The following is a 12,504-nucleotide window of genomic DNA, read 5'->3' as shown; positions in this document are numbered from 1 at the left end:
ACAGGGGGAAGAAGAGGAAAGGCCGCGCGACCGAGCACCACCACCACTGCCCCGCTCGCCCCCCCGCGACAATCTCCCGCCCTGCGCGGACAGCCACGGGACCGTGGGGAAGCGGAGACCAAGGAGGTAAGGGGGGAACACCCCCGCTACCATCTAAAGCCCTCGCGGGGATTGCGGGAAGCCGAGAAGTGGCGCGGGAAGCCGGGGAGAGAAGGGGGGGAACACCTTTACCCCGAGCGGGAAGCCGGGGTAAGCGAGTAGAGAAGGGGGAACACCCCCACTACCATCACCCGCCACGCGCGGGTATCGCGGGAAGCCAGGAAGTGGCGTGGGAAGCTTGGGAGAAAAGGGGGGGAACACCCCCACTACCATAACCCGCCACGCGCGGGTATCGCGGGAAGCCGGGAAGTGGAGCGGGAAGCCGGGGAGAGAAGGAGGGGGAACACCTTTGCCCCGAGCGGGAAGCCGGGGTAAGCGAGTAGAGAAGGGGGAACACCCTCGCTACCATCTCCAGCCACGCATGGGTATCTGGGGGGGGGGAAGTAGGGAGTAAGGGGGAACTGCAGGAGGCAGGGAAGGAGCAGAGGGGATGGAGAATTGGAGAGTACTTACTCTCCAACAGATCTCCGGATCTTCCAGATCTTCCAGATCTTCATTGGGGGCGGGCTCATATAGAGCCTGGCCGCGCGCCCACAAGCCTGGGAGCGCGCGCCAATCAGCTGTCAGGTAGGGGGACTTTTTTTTTTTTCATGCAGCGCGAGCAGGGAAAATTCAGCGCGAGCAGGGAAAATTTAAAAAAACAAACACGTGTGCTGCTTGGGCCAATATTTACTCGCCCGGAGGTTAAATCCACTCGCCCCGGGCGTGTAAATGTATAGGATTGTCGAACACATATATATATATATATATACAATCTATAGCAAATGTAAATATACTGTATGCCCATTTGCCCATTTCAGCCCATTGCTCAAAGCTGTGACCATGCAGCAAGCTTAAGCCTATAGGGAACCATGTATAAAATGGTTTTTGAAGCAAAAAGTGGCACTGTGTGCTCATTTGCATGTCATTTCCCACAATCCCTTGCTGCAGTGGAAGTGCTGTGTGCTGGGTGATAATGGTGAAAGGCGGGGTTGCAGACCTGCCTAAGACATGCAAATGGGCATACAGTATATTTACATTTGCTATATGCTTTGCTGTGGAGGGCTTTTGTCACTTTTTTTTACTCACCATAACTTAACTCAGTATTATATATATATATATATATATATATATATATATATATATATATATATATATATATATATATAATCAAAAAATAAATAGATGATACCGTTCTGTGGCTAACGAAATGCTTTTATTTGTGCGAGCTTTCGAGATACACTGATCTCTTCTTCCGGCGATGTTACAATGAATGAAGCAAAAGGTATACTTAAAAACAGTGTCTCTTGGAATGTTATCTGTGCTGTTCCTTCCCCCGGTGTGGATGTGTTTTATGGCTAGAGGTGTCAAAAGGTTACTGAAAGCAAGTGAAGAAAGAGTGTGTATGTGTATCAGTTGAATACAGTTTTTCACACTGATACACATACACACTCTTTCTTCACTTGCTTTCAGTAACCTTTTGAAACCTCTAGCCATAAAACACATCCACACCGGGGGAAGGAACAGCACAGATAACATTCCAAGAGACACTGTTTTTAAGTATACCTTTTGCTTCATTCATTGTAACATCGCCGGAAGAAGAGATCAGTGTATCTCGAAAGCTCGCACAAATAAAAGCATTTCGTTAGCCACAGAACGGTATAATCTATTTATTTTTTGATTATTGAAGCTCGGCTAACACGGTACTGATACCTCTACATGTGTGTATATATATATATATATATATATATATATATATATATATATATATATATATATATATATAGCAAATGGAAATATAACTGTATGCTCATTTGCATGTCTTAGGCAGGTCTGCAACCCCGCCTTCCACCATTATCGCCCAGCACACAGCACTTCCACTGCACTAAGGGATTCTGGGAAATGACATGCAAATGAGCACACAGTGCCACTTTTTGCTTCAAAACAATTTTAAATATGGTTCCCTATAGGCTTAAGATTGCTGCATGGTTTACTGGCTATGCATCTTAACCCTGGCTGTGCTTAAAGCTGTGACCATGCAGCAAGCTTAAGCCTATAGGGAACCATGTTTAAAATGGTTTTGAAGGAAAAAGTGGCACTGGGTGCTCATTTGCATGTCATTTCCCAGAATCCCTTGCTGCAGTGGGTGTGCTGTGGGCTGTGTGCTGTGTGATAATGGTGAAAGGCGGGGTTGCAGACCTGCCTAAGACATGCAAATGAGCATACAGTTATACTGTATTTCCATGTGCTATATGCTTTGCTGTGGAGTGTTTTTGTCACTTTTTTTACTCAACATAACTTAACTAAGTATATGTAGCCCTCTTACCCCCACCCTAAGTGAGATTGAGGTGGGTAGGTGTATCTGACTACTTATCAGTGTGGTGCTGTACCTGTTTGGCAACCAGGAGGGCTGAGCCTCTGCCACGGGGAACCTGGGGTGAATTACTCTTAATACTACTATATGGTGCAGCGCCTCCACCTGCGATGGCTCCTAGCAGAGTGGGAGTTGTTCCTCGCAGGACACATACAAATGAACACATACACTGGGTGTGAAATAGCAAAAGGCTTTACTGAACATAACATATATCTTACACACTTATACTCTAACTCTCATATAACCTTAGTGGCTCGGCCACTCTCATCAGGAGTAACGTCTCCGTCCCCTCACCGCGTGCCCCACACACCGTGTCCATGTATGATACTATTAGTATAGGCTCAGTGTTCCTAAAGAGTTTAGCCTAAGGCGGGATCAGCGCCTGTTGACCGGTGTTGGTGCACTTGTTGTTATAGTACCTTCCGGTCACGGCGGTGACCGGTATCTCTTCGCAAAGGGTCAGGTGAATCAGCGGTCTGCCTCCTGGGTCTCAATGTCCAGCCGTCTGGTCCCAGACGACTCACCAGCAAGCCTGCTCCGCACGCTCGTCCCTTTGTCCCTAGCTGTCTACACAGTAAGGGTGATGTCCGCTACCACTATGGGCGTCCCTGCAGCACAGCAACCTTCGGTGACTTCAGGGAACACTCCTAGGGGCCTGCGGGGAAGAACTGTCCTATGCAGGCGGGTCCCTTACCCCCTGCACCCACTCTACCTCTCCCTTCACCTCCCGGATCCCCTCTAACTAACTCAACCTAACCTGCAGCAGACACACTGCACTCACACAGTACATGCAGCAACCGCACTGCACTCAACCACTGTGCCTACTTGTCAGCGCACACAGCACTGACAGCCGTGACACTGACAAGACTACACACTTCACACACTGCTAAGGGCAGGGTCCCTAACCTAGGTGCCGTCCCTTAGTACTACCCCCTACTCTGGTGGGGATTGGGGCCTGCCTGGGATCTGGGGAAATACCTTACCTGGTGTAGGAGCCACTTGCTCCATACACCCTTCCTTCCCCTTCCTGCTCCCAGCTCCAACTGACAACGTGGTCCCCGCAACATTGTAGCCTTCCTCCACAGGAGAAGCTGCAAAACCCTATTTGCTGGCTGGCTGCATGTGATGTGGGTGAAAGGGCAATCCCCAGAGGCTGCTGGGAATTGTAGTCCACTCAGGACCTCTGTAGCATTGGGACCGCGTGCGCTATCTTTACTGTGCACGCGCGATCCTGTAATGGCTACCGCGGTGGTAAGGGGGCTAGGGGGAAGCCTGCTACATATATATATATATATATATTTATTTATTTGTGGGTATATATGTGTGTGTGTAGAGTGTATTGCTTGTGTGTGTGTGAGTATAAAGAGTGTGTGTATGTATGTATAAATAGTGTGTTTGTGTGTGTATATGTGGAACAGATATTCCCCCACCCTCTCGGAGATGTCACTGTTACCTGTACTCTCGCTGTGCTGTACCTGTGAGGCTTACAGGATTGCCGAGTGTCCACTGATGTTAGTGGGGAACACAGGACAGGCTTTCAGGATATTCTTGTCTCTTTCTGGGTGCAGCGCCTCCATTCCCCGCAGGCCCCAGCAGAGCTGAGTGCAGTCCCTGCACGAAAACCATCTTGCACTCCCCCTGATAAACTGCAATCACAGGCAGGAGTATAAAACAGCAACTGGTCTTTATTGAGTACAGCAACAATGCATTTTCTCTGGTCCCTGGAATCAACCCCAAGGGCTTGAGGTCCTAAAGGTCTATCCTTTGCTCCCTTACTCCCTGGTGGAATAAGGTTGCGCTTATAGTGACAGCGATGCGATGTCGCTGCAAAACAAATGTATTTCCGGCGTCGTGTGCGCTTATAGTATATGCAAAGTCAATTTGATTTTTCCAGGGTGACGTCGCCGTTACTATAAGCGCAGCCTAAGGGGTAACAGCTCCCACTCCCTTGCGGGAGGGGATAGAACAATGACACACTCCTTTGAGGGGAGAGGGTAGAACTCACTAACTCCCAACTGCCCACTCCCAACAGTTACCAGGGATGGGGCTTCAGGTCTCAGCACTGTGTGGGCGGCAACTAGGCCTTAGGCTACGGTCCCGCTGCATGCGCACAGCGCTGCACCACGATCTGCGTTTTGCAAGCAGCTTTTTTTAGGTGCGAGGGGGGGGCGTGGCCAAAACTGGTCGGGTGGGCGCGGAGACATGACGGGGGAGGGAGGCACCGCCATGCCAGGGGGTTGGGGGGGGGGGCACGGCCATGAACTTTTGCAGAACACGCAGAAATGTTGCTCGGCTCCAACAACAAAAAAATTGTTTAATTTAGCAATAGAAAGTCCAACACAAGTGCTGTATATTTCCCTTGCAGAGATAGAGCTGCGCAGAGCATCGCCTAATTTGATTGATTTAGAATTCTGCTATACCTAATTTAATTATTGATAAAGAGCCCTGCAGGATTTAATTATTCATATGGATGCCCTGCTGAGCGCTATTTGCTGCCTTGTGCTCCTCTAACCTTGCTTAGCAACTCCTAATCAAATGACTTAGGGCTGTTCTATAGAGGGTGCGCTTGCTGCGCCGCGCGTGCAGAAGTTATAGTTGGCTGAGGTTAGTCAGCCTTTCTATAATGGTGCCGCGCGCGCAAGGCAGGGAGAGTGGAACCGGCCGACAGGGGGGAAGATGAGGAAAATAAAGATTTTGCGCTGCTACCGCCGCTGAAATGTATGTGTGTGTGTGTGTGTATGTTCAATGTTAATAAATAATTTATTCCAACGTATTTATTTATTTATTATAAACGTAACACACACACACACACACACACACACATACATATACATACACGCAGTACCTCACTGTGTCGCTGACACCTGTAGCCAGGTCTCCCCAGCCTGTCAGTGCCCCCCTCACCTAGCTGCCGATCGCGGGGGCCGCCGCGTCCAATGGCGGCTCTGTCCGGCGATGGCAGGGGAGAGGGCGGTCAGGTCCCGGCTCGGGGGTTGCCGGGGACGCGTGCGGCCGGTTGCCAAGGCCGCACGCGCGTCACAGGGCTCCCGGCGCTCCCGGAGCCGGGTGGTAAGGGCGCCGCCATTGCCCAGATTCTCGAGCATGCGCAGTGGTTGTGCATGCGCAAGGAAGGCCCGAGAGCCAGGGAGAATTAGCGCGAGGGGGAGAACAGCCCAGGAAAGGTTGAGGCAGCCCCAGACAGCTTGCGCAGGCGCAGGAGAGGGAAGAAAAAGCCCGCGAAGCCCTAGCCATTCAGTGAAGGCTCTGAGCAGGGACTACAGATCCCAGGGGCCTCTGCGTGCCCCACGTGATGCCAAGGAGCCAATAGGGCTTAGGAAGTCTCAGAAGGCAAGTGGATACAATTCGCGCGCTGAGCCCACGCTAGTCAGTCAGAGACAGGAGCAGCCCAGGGAAGGAGGTAGGGTACGGGAGTCAGGGACTCCCTGTACTAGGCCAGCACCCCCAGGGCCCGAGATAGCTAAGTACCCCTTTATAGTGAGTGTTGCCAGGGACAGCCCTCAGGTTAGGGACCCTGTCACTTGCATTAGTGGGAGCTGGGGAACAGAAGGGAAGAAAGGCAGCAGCGGACTTAGTGTTATGTTGCAGGGTGTTGCTACATGCGCTGATAGTTATCAGTTAAGTGAGTTGGAGTCAGGGAGCTGTGAGGTAGGAAGGGTGCGGGGAGCGAGTGCAGCTCCTGCACCCATATAGGTACCCACACCCCCAGGTAGGGCCCAACTCCCCACTAGGTTAGTGGGTAAGTGCTGAGGGAGGCCCAAGATAGGGACGCTGCCCTTAGTGTAGTGCTGCCTTGTCAGAGTCACAGCTGTCAGTGCTGTGAGGTCTGACAGGCAGGCACCTTGTTGCGCAGCACGTTGGCTGCCAGCATCCAGTGAGCTACAGCTTGCTGCTGTAGGCGCTGGGACCCGTTAAGTAATAGTGAGGCTGAGGGGACTTGGGTAGTTCGGGAGGAGGTAGTGCGGGTGCAGGGGGTCAAGGACCCCTGCATAAGATAGGCTACCCCTATAGGCCCCTAGGAGTTTCCCCCAAAGCCATTTCAGGTTGCTGTGCTGTAGGGACGGCCTATAGTATAGCGCGTGTTCTTTAGTGCTGTAGGGACAGTTCCTATGTTAGGGATCCAGTCACAATAGGGTAAATTAGATAGGGACACAGCGGACGCTGCGGTTCCTGCTAAGAGGTTCGGATCCAAGTTGGGGTCCTCAGAGACTGTTTCCAGGGTGGGATCGCCCTCGGCGGTCCGCGTGCAAGGAGGCCGGTCGGGAATCAGATGACATCATCCTACGACTGATCCTTTTCGAAGCCGTTGGGGATCCGAGCACGAGAGTGCTCGGCAGGTACTATCTAATACACAAGTGCACCAACGGGCCCTTAGTTAATAGTGACTGCGCAGTCACCCACGATCTCTGCAAGAGTGCGGGACATTGGGTGGGGATTCTCGGGACACTGGGTGGGACCACCTGGTGTTAGGGAAGCGTCCGGCGCGACGCAGTAAGTGTCTCCTCTAGAGAGGGACACAGGTTATTAAGGTATTGATGTGATATGGATGTCTTGCATGTTAGTAAAAGGTTATGATTAATATACTTGCTGTGTATGGTATTATTGATTGTCCTGCGAGGAACCACTCCCCCTCTGGTGGGAGCCATCACAGGTGGAGGCGCTGCATCGTTGTAAGTGAGTACCCTAGTATAAATGCCCCAGGTTCCCCGTGGCGGAAGCTCAGCCCTCCTGTGAGCCAACAGGTAATGCACCACACCTATGGTAACATTGTATGTTCCCTTGCACCCCACACTATATCTGCGATTGGGGGGGGGGAATACCCGTTACACACCATACACACAAAAAGTGTGCGGCACGTGCACAGCCGCACACACTATATTACAGGCCTAATGCAGAGGTCAGCAGTGTATTGTGTGGCTGCTTAGCTGCCACACAATGTGAGTGCACATTACTTCGGCTCTTTGCGGTACAGCGCCTTTAAATCTTGACAAGTTTTTGTGTGTGTATCCACCCCCTCACCTGTTCATGCCAGGCTGCCGGCGATCTCCCCTCTTCATTGGCTCCCTGGTGCACCATGTGACCGCGTCGCCGCACGGGAACACAATCTTGTTGTAACCCCTGCTGGCTGACGCGTCACAGCACGAAGAGGGCCAGGAAGCGAGGACCGGGCCTGCTAGGGAGGAGGTAGGGGGCTGGTGAGAGGCGTTCACGCGGCACCGGCTGCAGCAGGGGCCTAGTCTCACTACAACAGGGCGTAGATTTAACTTTAACACTGCCTACACTGGTACCCGGGCTTATGTGTTAGGCAGGGCAGATTAGTAGCCAAGGGGATACATGGCTACATATGTCTAGTGTGTGTGTGCTGTGCCTGTCAGCAATAGCAGGGGTTGCTGGGATTTGTAGTCACTGGGGCCTTCCCTTCTGATTGCTTGTGGTTGATTGGCATCCACACCCGACCTACAACTCCCAGCAGCCAACAAACAGCAATGATGTCACTTTCGGTTATGCACAGACACTCACTTCCATTTATATTTTCGTGACAGTTTTCAGTTTTTTTCCCTATGAGATTTTTGTGGATGGCACTGCCACGAAAGAAGTTTCACTTAAAAAAATCCACAGAAATATAAAATGTATGTAACACCTGTTTCCCCCCTCCTCTGGGAACTACACTGGTTACTGCTTCTGTGTGGTGCTGAAGCCTACCTGTGGTGTCAGGAGAAGATGAGCTGCGCGATGGTATGGGCAATGGGACAGGCTTTAGGGACATATTTCTTACTCACCCATGGTACAGCGCCTCCAGCCGTGATAGAAAAGCTAATCCGAAAGACCCAGGGTTTTGTGTGTTACCATGCAAGGGAAGGGGCAGGAAAATTATTAAGCTAAGCAGAGCTGACCAGGCTATACAAACCAAGTTTAGGCAGTCCCATGGGTACTACTTCCCGTATGTTCCTGAGCCTATCATGCAGGACATAGACGACAACCGGCGCGAATGGTTAAGGTTGGCTGTTATTGATTATTTGCAGCATAAGACCAGTCACAAAGAGTTCATCACTGAAACCCTGATATGTTCCATCATGGGGGAGTGGATGATAGGGACGTGCACATTTAAAGACCGAGTAGAGGTACGCCAAGAAGCAGGGGTATGCAAAGTTTATTCAGTTTGGGTTGAAGACTTTGATGGGCGGCCTGTTAAGAAGCCGGACCCAAGATATTACCTTTGAATGAGAGTTAGAATATTGTTATGTGTTCCTACCATCACTGATGTCAGTGGAGGGTGCATTATTAATTATGTGATGTAATTTTCTGTCATTCTGCAGGTCTCCAGGATGACAGACAGTGCTCTAAATTCGGACCCAAGCGGGGTCATTGGGGTTGTTCACCCAGGGGAGGATGTAACAGGGTATGTCCAGCTGTATCTGTTTCTCCCCACATAGTGTATCTGCAATGTAAGTCCTGTTAAGATCCAGGCATTAGCAGGTTAAATCTGTGGGCCGTTGACCCCCCCTTCCTGCTTCCCCAGAAAGTGAAGGAAGGTAGGTGGTGTCTCATGGACTTTGTACAGCCCCTTGTAGGTGGGTACAGTCCATGAGCCCGCCCCTTCCAGAAGTTTCTAAGGGGGAGTAGGCTAAAGTTAGAAAAGAGTTCCTCTTAGCTCCTCAAGGAGTGAGAAGGTAGAAGAGTTCCCCTCTGCACCTCATGGTGTGAGGAGATGGAAGGAGAGTCTTCATCTCCACCTTGGAGAGAGAGGATGAGTTCTTGCCCCTTGCTCCTCCTGGAGTAAGGAGGGTGAGTGTGTCCCTCTCTGATCCCTAGCTAGGGTGATGGATGGTGGGAACTGTGAGTCTTCCCCATTGGGGGGTAAGCTTGTTCACTTGGGCTGGCTAGCCTAAGACCACCTGGAACAGAGAAGTGGCGAGACAAAGCACCGTCCAGAAGTCCTGGGACGTATGTAGAAGCCAAAGCTGATGAAGATGCTGTGTGATGCCCTGAATAAAGCTGCTTGTTCACCCAGACCTCTGCGTAGTTGTCAGTTACTGGGCAGGAGGGAGAAATCTGCAGTGATGGGAATTGATATCTCACATCCTGGGATCCTATCGCGGCTGGAGGCGCTGTACCTTGAGTGAGTAAAGGAATATGTCCCTAAAGCCTGTCCCATTGGCCATACCTTCGCGCAGCTCAGCTTCTCCTGACAACACAGGTATGCTTCAGCACCACACAGAAGCAGTAGCCAGTGTATTTCCCAGAGGAGGGGGGGGGAAACAGGGTTACATGTAATAAACATTTTTACAATTCTTATTTCTCTAGGAAAAGTAATTGCCGTACTTTATAAGTGTCATGATGCTCAGTATTTGCATCGCAAGTGAAATAATGGTATAGCGATGTCCAGAAAAGTGAATCTTGATTATTCTGTTTATGTTAATAAAAAAATGACATCTAGATTTTTTAATCGTGCTTCAGAAATGCCTAGTTGTTATAATCACTGTAGTCATTCTATTTTACACTCTTAACACCGACACTCTATTTTAGTGATGCATTTCATGGGCTTCTTTATTTTCGTAAGATAAAATGCGGAAATAAAGCAGGGCATACTGCATTCAATGCAAATTGTGTAGACAATAGTGGTGGCATGTGCTGTTTTACTTTCCATGGGTATTTGTCAAGCAAATACATGTTAATTTTTTTTGTTTACTTGGCTACTGCAGGTCATATATCGCTCTCAGCAACAAAGACATAGCCAGACCGTTCTTAAGATGGCTGCTGTCTGGATACTGTCATTTCTTCTGTACAGCCCAGCCATTCTTTTTTGGGAATATGTGGATGGTGCTAATTCCATTTCTGACGGCCTCTGTGTCCCTGGATATTATTATAACTTGTACTTTCTTCTTGGAGCATCAGCCTTTGATTTCATTCTTCCCCTGATGAGCATTTCATTTTTTAACCTAAGCATCTACTGGAACATTAAAAGACGGAGCAGAAAGAAAAGAAAGATGATCACATCTTCCATTCTTCATACGACAGATGAAAAAGAAATACCAATGAGACCATATATCATATCAGGCAATAATGTTCTTGATGGAAAAGAGGACTTTAAAACACCTACAGTTAAGAGGTTTAATAGACTTTTGTTACTAAAGCAATGCTTTGGCAAGAATAGCACCCTTTCTTCTTCACAAAGTAAGCAGGTACTCAGAAGTAACATCCATATCATTAAACTCTCCCGGGACAAGAAAGTTGCAAAGTCACTTACAATTCTGGTTTGTATCTTTGGCGTTTGTTGGGCTCCATACACATTTCTTCAATATATCCGTGCAGCCTGTAATGATTATTGTATTGATGCTTTCGGGTACTGGTATGAATTGGTAAGCTGGTTGCTGTGGATTAATTCATCTGTTAACCCTGTTATATACCCCTTGTGCCACAAAAGTTTCAGAAAAGCTCTCATGAAAGTGTGCACATGCAGAAACACATGATTTTTACTCAACATTTTCATAGAAATATATTAAACAAACATCCAATTTTTTTATGCTCAAATAATCCAAAAAGTTGGGAACCTTATTGATGAAATTCTGTAATTCTCAATATGTATGTATGTCTTTATTTATATAGTGCTATTAATGTGCATAGCGCATTGCAGCAGTAATATGGAACATGCAATGGTTCCAATACTATTTTTTTTATTGTTTTGGGGGGAATTAATCATTCAATTCCCTACTGTATTTATACAATCTCAATAAATATGAATGAAATGTAAACCAAATATCCAGGACCTAACTTTAACTCTATACTGTATATCAGCGGTGCGCAAACCGGGGGGCGCGCCCCCCTGGGGGGGCGCAAGATTGTTTAGGGGGGGCGCAGGAAGCAGCGGCAATTTTGCCAGGAGCAGATGAAAAAAAGCCGTCTGCAGCTGCAATTTTTCTTTTGGCCATTAGGTGGCGCTGTGCTACACAGCAGCATCTCCCTGCTTCCTGCATCAGCGTGTGTGACACGGGGAGAGGGGGTGAGTGAGACTGGCACATGGGGGAGTGAGACTGGCACATGGGGGAGTGAGACTGGCACATGGGGGAGTGAGACTGGCACATGGGGGAGTGAGACTGGCACATGGGGGAGTGAGACTGGCACATGGGGGAGTGAGACTGGCACATGGGGGGGGAGTGAGACTGGGACATGGGGGGGGAGTGAGACTGGGACATGGGGGGGGGAGTGAGACTGGGACATGGGGGGGGAGTGAGACTGGGACATGGGGGGGAGTGAGACTGGGACATGGGGGGGGGGAGACTGGGACATGGGGGGGTGAAACTGGGACATGGGGGGGTGAGACTGGGACATGGGGGGGTGAGACTGGGACATGGGGGGTGAGACTGGGACATGGGGGGTGAGACTGGGACATGGGGGGAGGGAGACTGGGACATGGGGGGGGAGACTGGGACATGGGGGGGGTGAGACTGGCACATGGGGGGGGGGAGACTGGCACATGGGGGAGTGAGACTGGGATATGGGGGAGGGAGACTGGGACATGGGGGAGTGAGACTGGGACATGGGGGAGTGAGACTGGGACATGTGGGAGTGAGACTGGGACATGGGGGAGTGAGACTGGGACATGGGGGAGTGAGACTGGGACATGGGGGAGTGAGACTGGGACATGGGGGGGTGACACTGTGACATGGGGGGGTGACACTGGAACATGGGGGGTGAGACTGGGACATGGGGGGTGAGACTGGGACATGGGAGGCTTAGACTGGGACATGGGGAGAGGGGGGGAGTGAGACTGGGACATGGGGGTGAGACTGGGACATGGGGGGTGGGAGTGTGAGACTGGGACATGGGGAGGGAGTGTGAGACTGGGACATGGGGAGGGAGTGTGAGACTGGGACATGGGGAGGGAGTGTGAGACTGGATCATGGGGAGGGAGTGTGAGACTGGGACATGGGGGAGTGAGTGAGAGACTGGGACATGGGGGAGTGAGTGAGAGA

General features: G+C 50.3%; 1 protein-coding gene across 1 annotated transcript in view; it reads left to right on the top strand.

Annotated features, from left to right (window-relative positions):
* Nucleotides 1-11,314, top strand: part of LOC142488580 (histamine H3 receptor-like) — a 25,637-nt gene extending 14,323 nt beyond the window's left edge. Inside the window, exon 3 of the mRNA XM_075589041.1 lies at nt 10,234-11,314. Within this exon, the coding sequence (XP_075445156.1) occupies nt 10,234-11,001 (768 nt within the window). The 3' untranslated portion in view covers nt 11,002-11,314. The remainder of the gene's footprint in view (nt 1-10,233) is intronic.
* The last annotated feature ends 1,190 nt before the right edge of the window (nt 11,315-12,504 follow it).

This window comes from Ascaphus truei, chromosome 2 (genome assembly GCF_040206685.1).
Source record: "Ascaphus truei isolate aAscTru1 chromosome 2, aAscTru1.hap1, whole genome shotgun sequence".
In the NCBI taxonomy this organism is placed as follows: Eukaryota; Metazoa; Chordata; class Amphibia; order Anura; family Ascaphidae; genus Ascaphus; species Ascaphus truei.
The sequence above is the reverse complement of the archived record's forward strand: the minus strand, read 5'-3'. Positions and strand labels throughout refer to the sequence as shown.